Source organism: Podarcis cretensis (genome assembly GCF_951804945.1).
Source record: "Podarcis cretensis genome assembly, chromosome: 4".
In the NCBI taxonomy this organism is placed as follows: Eukaryota; Metazoa; Chordata; class Lepidosauria; order Squamata; family Lacertidae; genus Podarcis; species Podarcis cretensis.
In genome coordinates this window covers 58,691,400-58,703,361 of record NC_137173.1, presented here as the reverse complement: position 1 = coordinate 58,703,361, position 11,962 = coordinate 58,691,400, and the positions used below count along the sequence as shown (strand labels likewise).

Sequence of the window (11,962 nt, the reverse complement as noted above, 5' to 3'; positions counted from 1 at the left end):
AGTTCAGGACACAACTACACATTCTGAGAGTAGAACGTAAAGAGAATGCTTCTTGCCATCTCTCCTCTGTAAAGCAGACTGGGAGTGGTGGCGATTTAAATAGTAGTGTGGGCTCCTACTTAGTGCTATTTGCTTTGCAACTCACCTTACGCACATTTAGGGTAACTTTGCCTGTGTACATGGCTTTGCTTTACTCGATAATGTGCAATCAATTTTTGTAAAGGTTGAATGTCTTGCTCATGATATGGCTTTTAAACTGAGGCACCACACACCACACAGATACATTTTTATGTGAGTTTGCAATATATAAATGAAATAATAATAATTTTAGTAGATGATGAAATAACAACATGAGAAGATCCCAAGGAGTGGTGAATGCTATTTTTCAGCAGATCAATGAAGGAAAAGACAGTAACTTTTCACCTAGGCATTTTCAAAGAGGAGTGGATAGTTTGTAATTAATAATGGTTTTACAATTAATTATTGCTCCTTTAAGATATTCAAACAATTTTATGTTTTATTCTGCACCACATCAAAATTATTTAAGAACAGACAGGATTCCGATGACTCTAAATGACAAAAGATAATACAGAAATAGAAATTCAGTCTGATCATATAAAGATTTTAGTGATGTCAACCTTTCATTGTCATTTCACATCAAGGCACTGGAGTGCAGAGTAACTGTGCCATCCTGTTTACTCATAAGCAACAAGACTGTTTCCCACTTGTTAAACACAGGATTACAAACAAGTAAGATGGCATTTTTTCACAATAGCAGAAATAATTCAGATTACAAAATCCTGGGAGGAAATTTTAAACATTCTAGAAGTCAGCAGGAATAAAATTAGGATAGGTAATAATGATAATCTGTGGTTCCAATATTTTCCATCCAGGATGAACAAAAGGAATGAGACTTTTAAGATTAGTATGAGAACATTTTTAATAAACTAATATGAATTAGTCAATATGAATGTGACAAAAACATACTGTCTCTTAATAGATCTAAAAACCAAGTTAGGAAATTATCTGGGAAACGTCACTGGGAAGGTAACAACAGAGAATGAATAGAACTGGTTTTGGGGTTTTTTGTTTTTTACTATGCCCAGCAGCATTTCCTATTATTAGTCTCAAGAAACTCTGGTCAGGTAATGGAATTTTACTATTTTACAGTGAAATAAAGATGGCCAGGATGATTGTTGGCATTGTAATAACCTGAGATTATGCATGGTGAATATGCCTAAAGAGAGATTTGAGTGACAAACATTTATGCTATTCAGATAATGATAAATTACATTTCATTTAAACATCAATGTTTTGTGGGTAAATGGTAATTCAGTTAGTATTGGGCACAAAATCTCATTCTGGAATCTTTTCAAAAGAGCAAAATCTTAGTGACTTTGAAATGGTGAACAATGGACTCACAACTAGGGAATGATGAGGTAAGATCCGGAAAACTAAAGAGATGATCAAATTAGTATTGTACATTTGCAGGATAAAGGAAAAATACAGGAAGTCTTGAAACATGCTGTTTATTACTGTTAACTACTGCAGGTGGTAATATCTTCAAGTCTCTTGTTTAAACTCTTCATTCTGGTTGTTAAGTGCACTTGGAGAAAAACTTGTGCGGTATGGTTAACTTATTATAGAAATCCTAGCTAGTGGTAGCGGAGCTGCAGAGAAGGTGGTGTGATGAGGGTCAAGCACGCGCCTTTTACTGGTGATTTTTATCCTGCAGTTTGCACTCTCCGGATGTTGTACTGTGGAGAGGCAGAAAGGGGATAAAATAGCAGAATGTGCAGTTCCATCTTTAGTGCACATTTTGGGGGAAACCCTGTGCATTACTGAATGACTTTTGTATGCTACAAAGATAATTATTTCCCTTATCAGATGTTGACACCTATGTTCCTAATACCTACCCCAATATGAATTATGATCCCCATATTAAAGTAATATGAGGAAACCAAGTTGTTCTAAGAAATTTATGACAGAAATTATAGTACAGTAGGCTGTCCTTGAAAATTGCTCTGTAAATTGTGCAGAATCAAGTGACTTACCTGTTGGTCAGAATGAATCACCAAGAAAGTGTTCCTTCTGAGCTTATGTTAAGTATTTGTATTTGCAAATCTCCAACTGTCCTGGAATAATACAAGCTACTGAGATTAACCTATAACCCCTTGTACACTAAAGTGACTACCTCCTTCCCTATCATGACTGTTAAAATAACAATGAGCACCCCTTAGCTTAGCCATTCGTGTAGCCTATGTATAAGAAAGGCACCCAGTGAAACATTATTAGTGGCTAATCCACAATTGTTGGAACAATCCCTTAGGTAGATTTTCTTCTGAAATTTATTTTATTTTTGTCAGCTTTGGGGACATTTTAAAGGAATTAAAAATTAGCAGGGTTTTAACTTAATATCCTAGATTTGTAAACAATGATAGAAAACAAAAATCTTATTTATTGTAAAATTTCTAACCTGTCTTTAAATCTAAATTGGGCTCACAAGGTGCCTTAAAGCAGAAAACATGAAGCATTTAATTTCTATATGCAAAAAACAGGATACATGCAAGTAAACATGCATAAGGCTGCATTGGTAACTATTTAATATATATTTATAACATTTCTTCCATTAAGAAATTCTCAAAGTAATACACAAGATTTACAGTACAATCCTATATTTACTCAAAAGCATTACTCACTGAGTGCAACAGAACTTATGCACGGGTGAGCCTTAAAGACATATCTCAGGTGTGTGATAACTTCAGCCTTCTCTAATTCCACTTATACAAATTGACAAAACTAGAAGGTATGTTGTACAGTATAGCATCTCTTAATGAGGCATAGCTTTCCTGTATTAAATGACCTCCTTCCTAAAGTGTTTTATACAAGCACTGCTCTGGGCTGCTGCCCCACTTCTTGGGAAGCTGGTGTTTTATGTATTGATTAGAATGTTTACATCTTTACAATTAACAATTCTGTATATTTTAAAAATTGTCTGTACATCACTTAGAGACTGTCCTGTGTTGAGTAACTAACGAAACAAATAAATGGTGGTGAAGGTAACTGGAAGTTGTGCTTTCCTGAATCAGACCAAGGTCCACTAATCCAACATGCTATTCAAAAATTCTAGCACCTATTAAATTGCTGATTGGCCAAGGATGACAAATATAAAGGGATGGTTTCTGCTTTCCTTTAGTACTGTGTTTACTACGGAAAGTTTATTGATGACTGTATACTGGATGCCCATCGATCAGTTGTGAATATACAGTACTTTCATTTATGAAGACTTAGTGAAATCAGTTCTCTCCTATTTCACCAACTGGAAATTATATATGACAGTGAAACTGTACTTATTTAGAGCCAATCACCACCAACAATATGTTCTCCAAAACCCTCAGCCTTCATTTCTGGATTTCCATGTGATGAACCTGATTTTGAAAGTATATCCCAGTTGGTCAGATAGCGAGCATACCTCAAAATTGTATTCTTAATTTAGTTATTTAGCAAAATATTTTTACCACTTAATTGTAGTAAAATCTCTAAATTTTACAATATTAAAATTTTCTATGAACCCCCCCCCCCCCCCCGTTTTTAGCGGTTCATATTTTATGTGTAAACCACCTTGACTCCTTGACAGGGGAAAATACAGGATATAAATATATAATAACAGGAATCAGTTAACACAATTCAAAACACTTTAATATAATTAGAATTAAAATATTAAGACATGTCAATGTCTATTTGTCTGGAAAGGCTTGTCTAAACAAAATTGCTTTAAGTGAAAGCACTTCCCTGGTGTCAAAGGTGAACTTTCAGTACATATATTGGAAGAAACACACACTATATACATCCTATATTACAGATAGGTGTCAGGAACCAATATTTACAAAGCATCTAAATGTCTGGAAACCATCCCTGAGTAAGAGAGGCACACAGTTTCAAAGGCCATCTCCCCAGTTGCCTTGCCTCCAAAGGTCAGTTGGAGGAGGGATTCTGAGAAGAAGAATGTTATGGGAGCAAGTGGTTCTTCAGATACCAGATCCCAAGAGTTTTTGAGCGTATAGCTTCAATCCAGCAGCCAGACACAACGTGGCAGCCAATGCAAATCTTTCAGTATAATCAGGTTAACAACCTGCTGTGTTCTGAAACAGCTGAAGTTTACAGGGAAGTTTAAGGGAAGCCCCGTATATAAATTTAACTTAGATGCAGCCAGAGTATTAGTAACTGTGGCAAGGTCATCTCTTTCCAAGAAGCAGTGCAGCTGATAGGCCAAAGTTCATGGAAAGCACTTCATGCTACAAAAGCCCTTTAATTATGCATTAATTTGACCAGAACATCCTTTGGCATCTACAAAGATTCTGAGCCCCCCACCCCACTGCCTCCTTTGACATAAGATGGTGAGGGTGATTACAATTTCCCCTTTGAAAAGTACATAGAGCAAAAAGACTTCGAGAAGAGTGGGTACATTTTTCCATATCCTCTTTCAGCTCTGCTTTTCAAGGTCACATTAGCTGCACAGCAATGGACTGATAAGAGAGGGTAGGAGAGAAAAAATAATAATCTGGGGGACTGAGGAGAGGAAAACAAGAGTGGTGGGGGAGACAGGAAAGATGGGTCCTGTGATTTGTTGGTGGTTTTGTTGCTTTCCAATAGATTTGTCCCCCGCCCCGTGCAATATACCAATGTAAGTTGTAATATTGTTGTGGGCACCCCTATCTCTGAGCAGTGAGACTCCGAACGTGCTAATATATATATATATATATAGGCTTAATTTAAGAACAAATTTAAGAACAGCGATAACAGTCCAACGGCTTTGTTCCTCCATTAGGTTTCTAGCACCCCTCCTATAGTCCTGGATTCAGCACAGACAGCAAGTCAAGTTTGTGTTCCCCAGCTCCATAGAGACCAGACTGAATCCTGTTCTGTTGTTCTCTTATACCCACCAGTCAACATCTCCAGACATGCACTGGCAGAGGAAGGGGGGCAGGGGAGTGGTCCGCTCTGGGTACTATCCAGGGTGGGGTGCCATCACAGCCACCTCCCCGACGCATGCCGCACACTGCTGGGGCACGTGCCACACATCCCTGTGGCAGGCACCACGCCCCTGTGAGCAGTGCACCACGCCCCTGCAGGCAACATGCCACGCCCCCAGGACATATGCCATGCCCCCCGGGACGTGCACCAGCTACACCCCCACCTGTTCCCCATCCCCGGTGCCAGAGCATGCAGCTCCGGCACTGCAGACATGGGGAAGCATGCCCCCTTCTAGAAGCATCACTAATTTATTGCATTCATATGCCACTTCTTCTCCAATGAGTTCAATTTGGTGTACATGGTTCTCCCCCCTCCTCATTTAATCTCCAAAACAATCCTGTGAGGTATGTTAGACAATGACTGGCTGAAGGTCACCCAGTAACTAGCCACGTGGGTATTTTAACACTGGTCTCTGAGGTCCTAGCCCAGGCTTCCTCAAAATCGGCCCTCCAGATGTTTTTGGGCTACAACTCCCATGATCCCTAGCTAGCAGGACCAGTGGTAAGGGATGATGAGAACTGTAGTCTCAAAACATCTGGAGGGCCGAATTTGAGGAAGCCTGTCCTAGTCCGACACTCTAACCATTATGCCACACTAGCTTATCATGTCCATGGCACCTGCACTTTGCAAACTCCATAGTCATGCACAGATACACTTAATAGTCTCTGTTAGGGCCAGCCCTTAACAGAGACTGGTTTCACCATGTCAGCAGTTCCTTCTACTATAGTTTCATACATAAAACCACAGTCCAAGGATGATATCTGGATCAACACCAGAATCCTAAAACAATATGATGGCAGGGTGCCATGTAAAATTATGCAAATTCAAGAAGATCCATTTCAGTTTTGCTGGATGCCGTTTTTACCCTGACCCTTGGAAAAGCTGTGTGTGTGCATGTGCTCTGGGGAGGGGGGGAGGAACAGTGAACCAAGGGAGAAGAGAAACAAGCAGAGAAGGTGGTGCCTACAGCTCTTCCAAACTTCACATCTCCAGAAAGTTGGTGAATGAAGTCCTTACATTCCAAAATTAATGCCAGGCTTTATAAATTAATGTGGTACAGCATAACGCAATGGCTGTGGTATGGCTCAGCAGAAATACAGAGTCAATTCAATTTTCAGAAGTACCACTCCCATTTTCACCAATTAAAACCGAGGAAAAATACAATATGCAAATATGAGAAGAAAAAATGACCAAGTATTTTCAAAGGATTTCACAAACGAAACTATACAGTATTGAAGCAGAATACAGTACTTCTTCAACATGCAAGTTTTCACAATACTATTATGAGGTGTGGCAGTACTACGTGCAGCTTTAAAATAAAAAACTAGGGTAAAGACTATTTGCCTCTGGTCTACCTTTAAGTCAATTTCAAGAACTCTACAGCAGCTCATAAAAATTCATTGGATGAAATTCTTTCTTACCTGAACATCACAAAAACAAGGCATTACACTAGTAACTGTATCTAAAAGTACTTGGAAACAAAGTTATTATTTCCCAGCTCACTCTCACAAGGACCATTTTCATTCGACAAGAATGTAGCACACAGCTATTATAGTGTAATAGGGAAATTCTAGTTAGGTTGCTCAGAAGAAAACCCTGTTGAGGTAAACAGGGCTGACTTTCAGGTAAGTGTATACAGTATTAGACTGTGTTTGATATTTTAGGAAATTGGGCAGTTTTGAAAAAGCCTATGTTTCCATTATGTAAAACTATTGACACACACACTTTTTCGACAGACGGTTTTAGATAAATACAGAATTATTAATACGAGAAGTCTCCCAGAGTGGTCCTTGGGGGAAGCAAAGCAAAACATTTCAACTTTGCATTTTGCATTTTCTTCCTTCCGGGTGTACTGAGGGGAACTAAAGACGCGTGAAAGTGCGTTAGTTAGGGTATGTGTACTGTGCGCGAGTATGGCGTTTGTTGTTTTTCCCCCGTAAGCGCCAGGAAACGTTTATATTTGCGCTGCCCTGTTTTTCACAGCCCAGGCTCGCCGCTCTCCACCCTAACACGTGTCTATTCTCAGGAAAGGTAATCAGCAAGGAAAATGGAGGAAGCCCTCCCGAAGCGGCCTCTGTCACACGTTCTCCATGGAGTCAGAGGCTTCCACGCACACGGAAAGGCTGCTTTCTGCTTCGGGTTGAGGAAACACATTAACTCGGGAGTCGCTTTTTTGTGTGTGGGGTGGGGAGGCCTAATGCAGGGCTTGCTGCTCCCTGACCCCACTTCCTAGGAAGGGGGAAGGCGCCTGCCAACGGAGCTGCGAGCCCAGGCTGGCTTTCGGGAAGTCGCCCCCTCGCCTCTCACGCGGCCAAGGCGAGCTCCCGGCAAGCGGGTCGCTCCTCCGAGGCGGCAACTTAACGGTTCGCCCTCGCTGAGAGGGACTCGGGGGAAGAGCCGCTGCCGCCGCAGAGGAAGCGGAGCCACTGCGCCCAAGGCGGCCGCGCGCAGGCTTAGCAGGGGACGCCCCGCCGCCGCTTCGCGAACCGCCCCCTCAGAGGCGTCCCGGCGGGCTCGGCTCCAAGCCCCGGCCCACTCCTCTCTCTCCTCGCGCGCACACGCACCGCGCAAGGGAAGCCATTATTATTCGTTGGTGCCAGAAGAACCACGCCCCAGACCCGGCCCAAGGGAAGGCGGGAGGAAAGCAGGGCGGGGGTCGCAGCCGTTGGCCGAGAAGAGCGCCCCCTCCCCGCACCCTTCTGCGCAGGAGGCGGCCGGCCACAGGGGCAGTAACGGCCACGCGTGTTTTCACGCGCACAGGCTCCCTAGCAGCGTCTCCAGACCAGCCGCCTGTTTAAGCGCAGCAGCCATTTATGCGCACGCAATCCCAAACCTATTCCCCCTCGAGCAACTGCTGGCCGCCGCCGCCGCTGGGGCCTCCCCGCACCTAATTTAAAGGCCGCATACAAACTTGCTGCTACTTCTGTAACTGACAAAGTCGCTTGATTGACTCACTGACGGTTGAATAACAGCCCATAGTGTACATAAATCCCGCCCTCTCGACCAATGGCGTACGGCCAGTGATGAGGGCGGAAGCCGAAGAGATAGGGGAGGAAAGCGACTTAAGCTTCCGGTTTTCGATTGACGAAAACTCCTCCACTAGCGGGGAAAGAGTCCTAGACGCAGGGACTGCGCGGAAACCAACCTCAGATAAAATAGGACCGGGTTACACGGCCCCATTTCGTTGCAGGTTTTAAAGTTTTCGTGACAGTTCCCCACAATGGTTTTTGCTCATTGGATGGGCCTGCGCCCTCATTCAGTGTTGAATTGATTTTTAAAAATTATTTAATAAAGTTTTGGAAATTCAGTGCTCCCCCGTCTTGCTACGCAACTGGGAGAATTTAAAGCACATTTCACTTCTTAAGCAAACGGTATGATTCGTTAGGCCGACGGAAACGAGTTTGTAACCAGTTATGTAACCCGTCTATAAAGCAGTACAGTATATAAATTTCGGTAAATAAATAAAGTGGGCCTCATAAAAAACTGAACAGAAAAGGAAAGTGTATTTGGCCACATAAATGAAGAGGGCTGGTGTATAGGTCCTTTAACATACAAAAGTACACGTTTGACCTCGTGCCCTGACAGAACTGAAACGGGTTGATACGGAATAATGAATCTACGAATCTCATGTTTAGAAATATACTCTCGTTTTTCAGATCCTGTGTTGTTCGTCCGTCCAAGAACCAATTTGCTCTTTGAAAGTCGGCAAAGCTGGTAAAAATTCAACAGTGCAGCTTTTTACATCTCTATGAACAGGGAAAGGCCACATGCGTTAAATTTCTGCCTGCAGAACTACCTAAAAACAACAGAGTAAATGCCAACGTTTTTAAATCCTGAGTAACTTGGCTTCTCAATCCCTGCCCTTCTTCCGCGCGGGAGGTCATAAGGCTTTCAAAGCCCTGCCAGACTCTGAATGACATGAAGAAATGCTTCCGCAGAAACCTCTGCTGTCTCTGCGTCTCTATCCGTTGAATATCTGTCCCGAAAATGTAGATGCTGTGCCGACAGGGTGTGAGGAAGGTTTGGCTCCTTTTTTACTTTTTAGAAAAGTAGAGGAAGTTTCTAACGCCACCTGCCCCGCCCCGGCCACACATGGAGGATTCCGCGCACAGGCTGCAATCGGGGTACCCGAAGTACAGCTTCCCAACTCCGCAGCGTAGCCGCTACGTGAAAGGCAGCGCGGCTACCAAGCTCGAGCGTAGCGGTAGAGGAGCGCTATGACTGACGTAAGTCAACAAAGGTCACGTGGGCGCGGCTGGGCGCGGCGATTGGCTGCGTGGGCACAGGCAAGCGGGGTGGGGAGGGGGGGGTCACGGTGGCGGCGTGGGGTTCGCTGTGTGACACAATTACAACAACTTTGTGCAGCTGCTGGGGAAGTTTGTACAGGCAACAAATACACCCCGCGCGGGCGCGCGCGGGCCCCTGTCACTCCGACTCCACTCACTCCTCGCCGCCGGGGCTGGCGGCTCAGCAGCGATGTAAACACTGCTCCGCCGCCGCCGTCACCGCCGCCAGCAGCAGCAGCAGCCGCCTCCTCCTCCTTATTCTCCTCCCCCTCCTGCCTCCCCCCCCCCGCGTCTCCAGCGCTGGGGCTCCTTCCTCCCTCTCTCCCTCCCTCCCTCCTCCTCCTCCTCCGAGCAGCGGGGCTCCCCCCCGCCTCTCCCTCTCCCTCCCCCTCCCTGCCGGCTGTTGTTGTTGTAATAAAAGTTGTGTTGGTGGCGTGTGTGTGTCGGGCACCCCGCCCCGCCCGGCACTGGGGGGGCCTTGGGGTGGGCGCGCGGGGAGGGGGGGCCTTGCGATCGCGAGTTAATTGCGCTGCGTTTCCATGAAATCGTGTGGAGTGTCGCTCGCCGCCGCCGCCGCCGCCGCCGCCGCCTCTACTGCTTCTTTCGGTGATGAGGAAAAGAAAATGGCGGCGGGGAAAGCGAGCGGCCAGAGCGAGGAGGACTTCGCCAGCCTGACAGCGGAGGAAAGAGAAGTCCTCGCCGGCCTCGACAGGTACCCCCAACGGCAGCCTCCGCGCTCGGGCTCGTCCGGTGTTCTCGCTCGGCCGGGGTGTGTGTGTGTGTGTCTTGTGTGCGCGCGTGTGTGTGTGTGTGGGAGAGAGAGAGAGGGGAATATAAAAAAGAGCGGCGGCGGCGGCGGTGGTGCTCTCGTCAGGTCGGAGCGCGGGCGGCGAGCGCGAGGGAGCGGATGAAGGCGTCGGTGTGGGGCGGGCGAGGGGGACAGCCTCTCGGCGGACGCGGCTGTTTTTCTCAGCCTGTCTCTCTCCCGTCTCCCCCCTTCTGCAGCCGACTCTTCGGATTTCAGAGGCTTCATGAAGATGGCGCCAGAACGAAGGCCTTGCTGTTAAAGGTAAGGGGGGATTGGGCTCCGGTGGGGGTGGGGAGGAGGCAACCGAGGAGGGAGCCACCCTCCCCTCGCGTGTGTTGTGTGGGCTTGTGTGTGTGTGTGGGTTGTGTGTGGGGGGGGGGGGAGCAGAGCTGGAGGAATTAAACCACCGCCGCCGCCGCAGCAGCAGCGCGCCCGTGGGACTCGCCAGGAGACTTGGGTCGAGCCTGCCCTGCGTGGCCACCACCTCTTTCCCTGGCTTTCGGACGGGAATGGCTCTCTTGGCGCGCGTGTGGTGCCCGGAGGTGCCTCCCTCTGCTCCCCTGTGCGCAGAGGGGGGAGAGAGGGGCGCGTGGCGTGGAAAGCTGCTCTCGGTCACTTTCTGGGCTTTGTCCAAAAAGTAGGACAGAGAGTGCCTGCGCATCTGGCCTGAATCCCTCCAGCTGGGAGCAACCTCGCGAATAATCGGGAGATCGGGCGTTCCTTATCTGCCATTGGCCACCTTGGACCTCCTTTTTTCCCTCCTGGTTTTTTAAAGCCCTTTTGCTCATATTTACTCATAAAGCTGGACAGGACCGAAGCGACCCAACTTAATTCATATAAGCACGAAAGAAGGGCTTTAGAAGAAGCGGGATCCCTTTTCTTCTATGGTGTGTCACTTTGGGGAGTCAGTCGCCAAGTGATTTGTTTACTCTCGAGCCATCTTTCTCCCAAAGTGCATCTTCCTTGAGTGAGTCTTCTCTCCCAGGCTTTTCGCCTCATCATGCTGTTTTGTCAGGCCATGGGGGAGAGGCTGTTGCTGCTCACCTGAGCGAGTGAAGAGAAATCTTGTTCCTATATTTAAAAAAGTTCTTGTTCCTGTCATTTAGTTAACTAATGGCTGCTCCTGACTGCCCAAGATGGCCGGATAGGGAGGGGAAAGAACAGGGTGGGAGGAGGTAAACAGGGAAATAAATAGTAGGGATGAATATGTATATCAGTTGAAGAGTGTGGCTTTTTGGAGCTGCAAATCCCACTAATGTATTGAGAGCTCCTGCCTCCGGTTTTCTAAAGCAGAATATTGCACTTTTACAGCATGTGTAAACGGCATCAACCTGTGGAACATGCAGCTGTCTGGCGCCTAGATATGACCATTTAATTTTCTGGACAGTTTTAACCATTATTATGCTGCAAGAAAGAGTATAATGCTTATTCATTTGACACTGCATTTTCAGAGCTAGAGTCTATATTTTGACATCTTAATGTTTTGGACTGGAAATAAATGCAATTATTTTCTTATTTTAAAATTGGCATTCCCATTTGGATTTAATAGTCTACTTTAGACCTTAATGCTTGCTTACATATTTTTCCTTTTGGTGTAATTGGTGAACTTACTACGTTGTGAATGATTTTTTACGTGGATATGGCTGTTTTCTTTTATGTAATGGCGCTTTCCTCTGTTCTATTGGCTTTCATTGCAATGTTAAAATAGACAGGTTCTCCAAAGCATTTAATGTTTAAGTAGTTATTTTATTTTTAAAAAAATCTGTGCGTATATAGTTTCTGGTATGTTAGAGACTATCAGAATTTGAAATCTTACTGAAAACTGTTTTAGGAT

The 11,962-nt window shown here is 45.5% G+C and overlaps 1 protein-coding gene and 1 long non-coding RNA gene across 4 annotated transcripts in view; one reads left to right on the top strand and one right to left on the bottom strand.

Annotated features, from left to right (window-relative positions):
- Positions 1-922: 922 nt before the first annotated feature.
- On the bottom strand, positions 923-3,565 carry LOC307215411. The gene is made up of 2 exons (XR_013838501.1): positions 2,055-3,565; positions 923-1,757 (listed from the first exon to the last, which is right to left on the bottom strand). It is a non-coding gene; the product is annotated as an uncharacterized lncRNA (long non-coding RNA).
- Positions 3,566-9,799: 6,234 nt separating this feature from the next.
- The window catches only part of KDM6A (lysine demethylase 6A), a 109,258-nt gene continuing 107,095 nt past the window's right edge, over positions 9,800-11,962 (top strand). Inside the window, exons 1-2 of one of the 3 annotated variants that reach the window (XM_079974486.1) lie at positions 9,800-10,032; positions 10,326-10,389. In XM_079974486.1, coding sequence (XP_079830612.1) covers positions 9,860-10,032; positions 10,326-10,389 — 237 coding nt within the window. In that variant the 5' untranslated portion in view covers positions 9,800-9,859. The remainder of the gene's footprint in view (positions 10,033-10,325; positions 10,390-11,962) is intronic. The other 2 variants (XM_079974484.1, XM_079974485.1) reach the window with 2 other exon arrangements.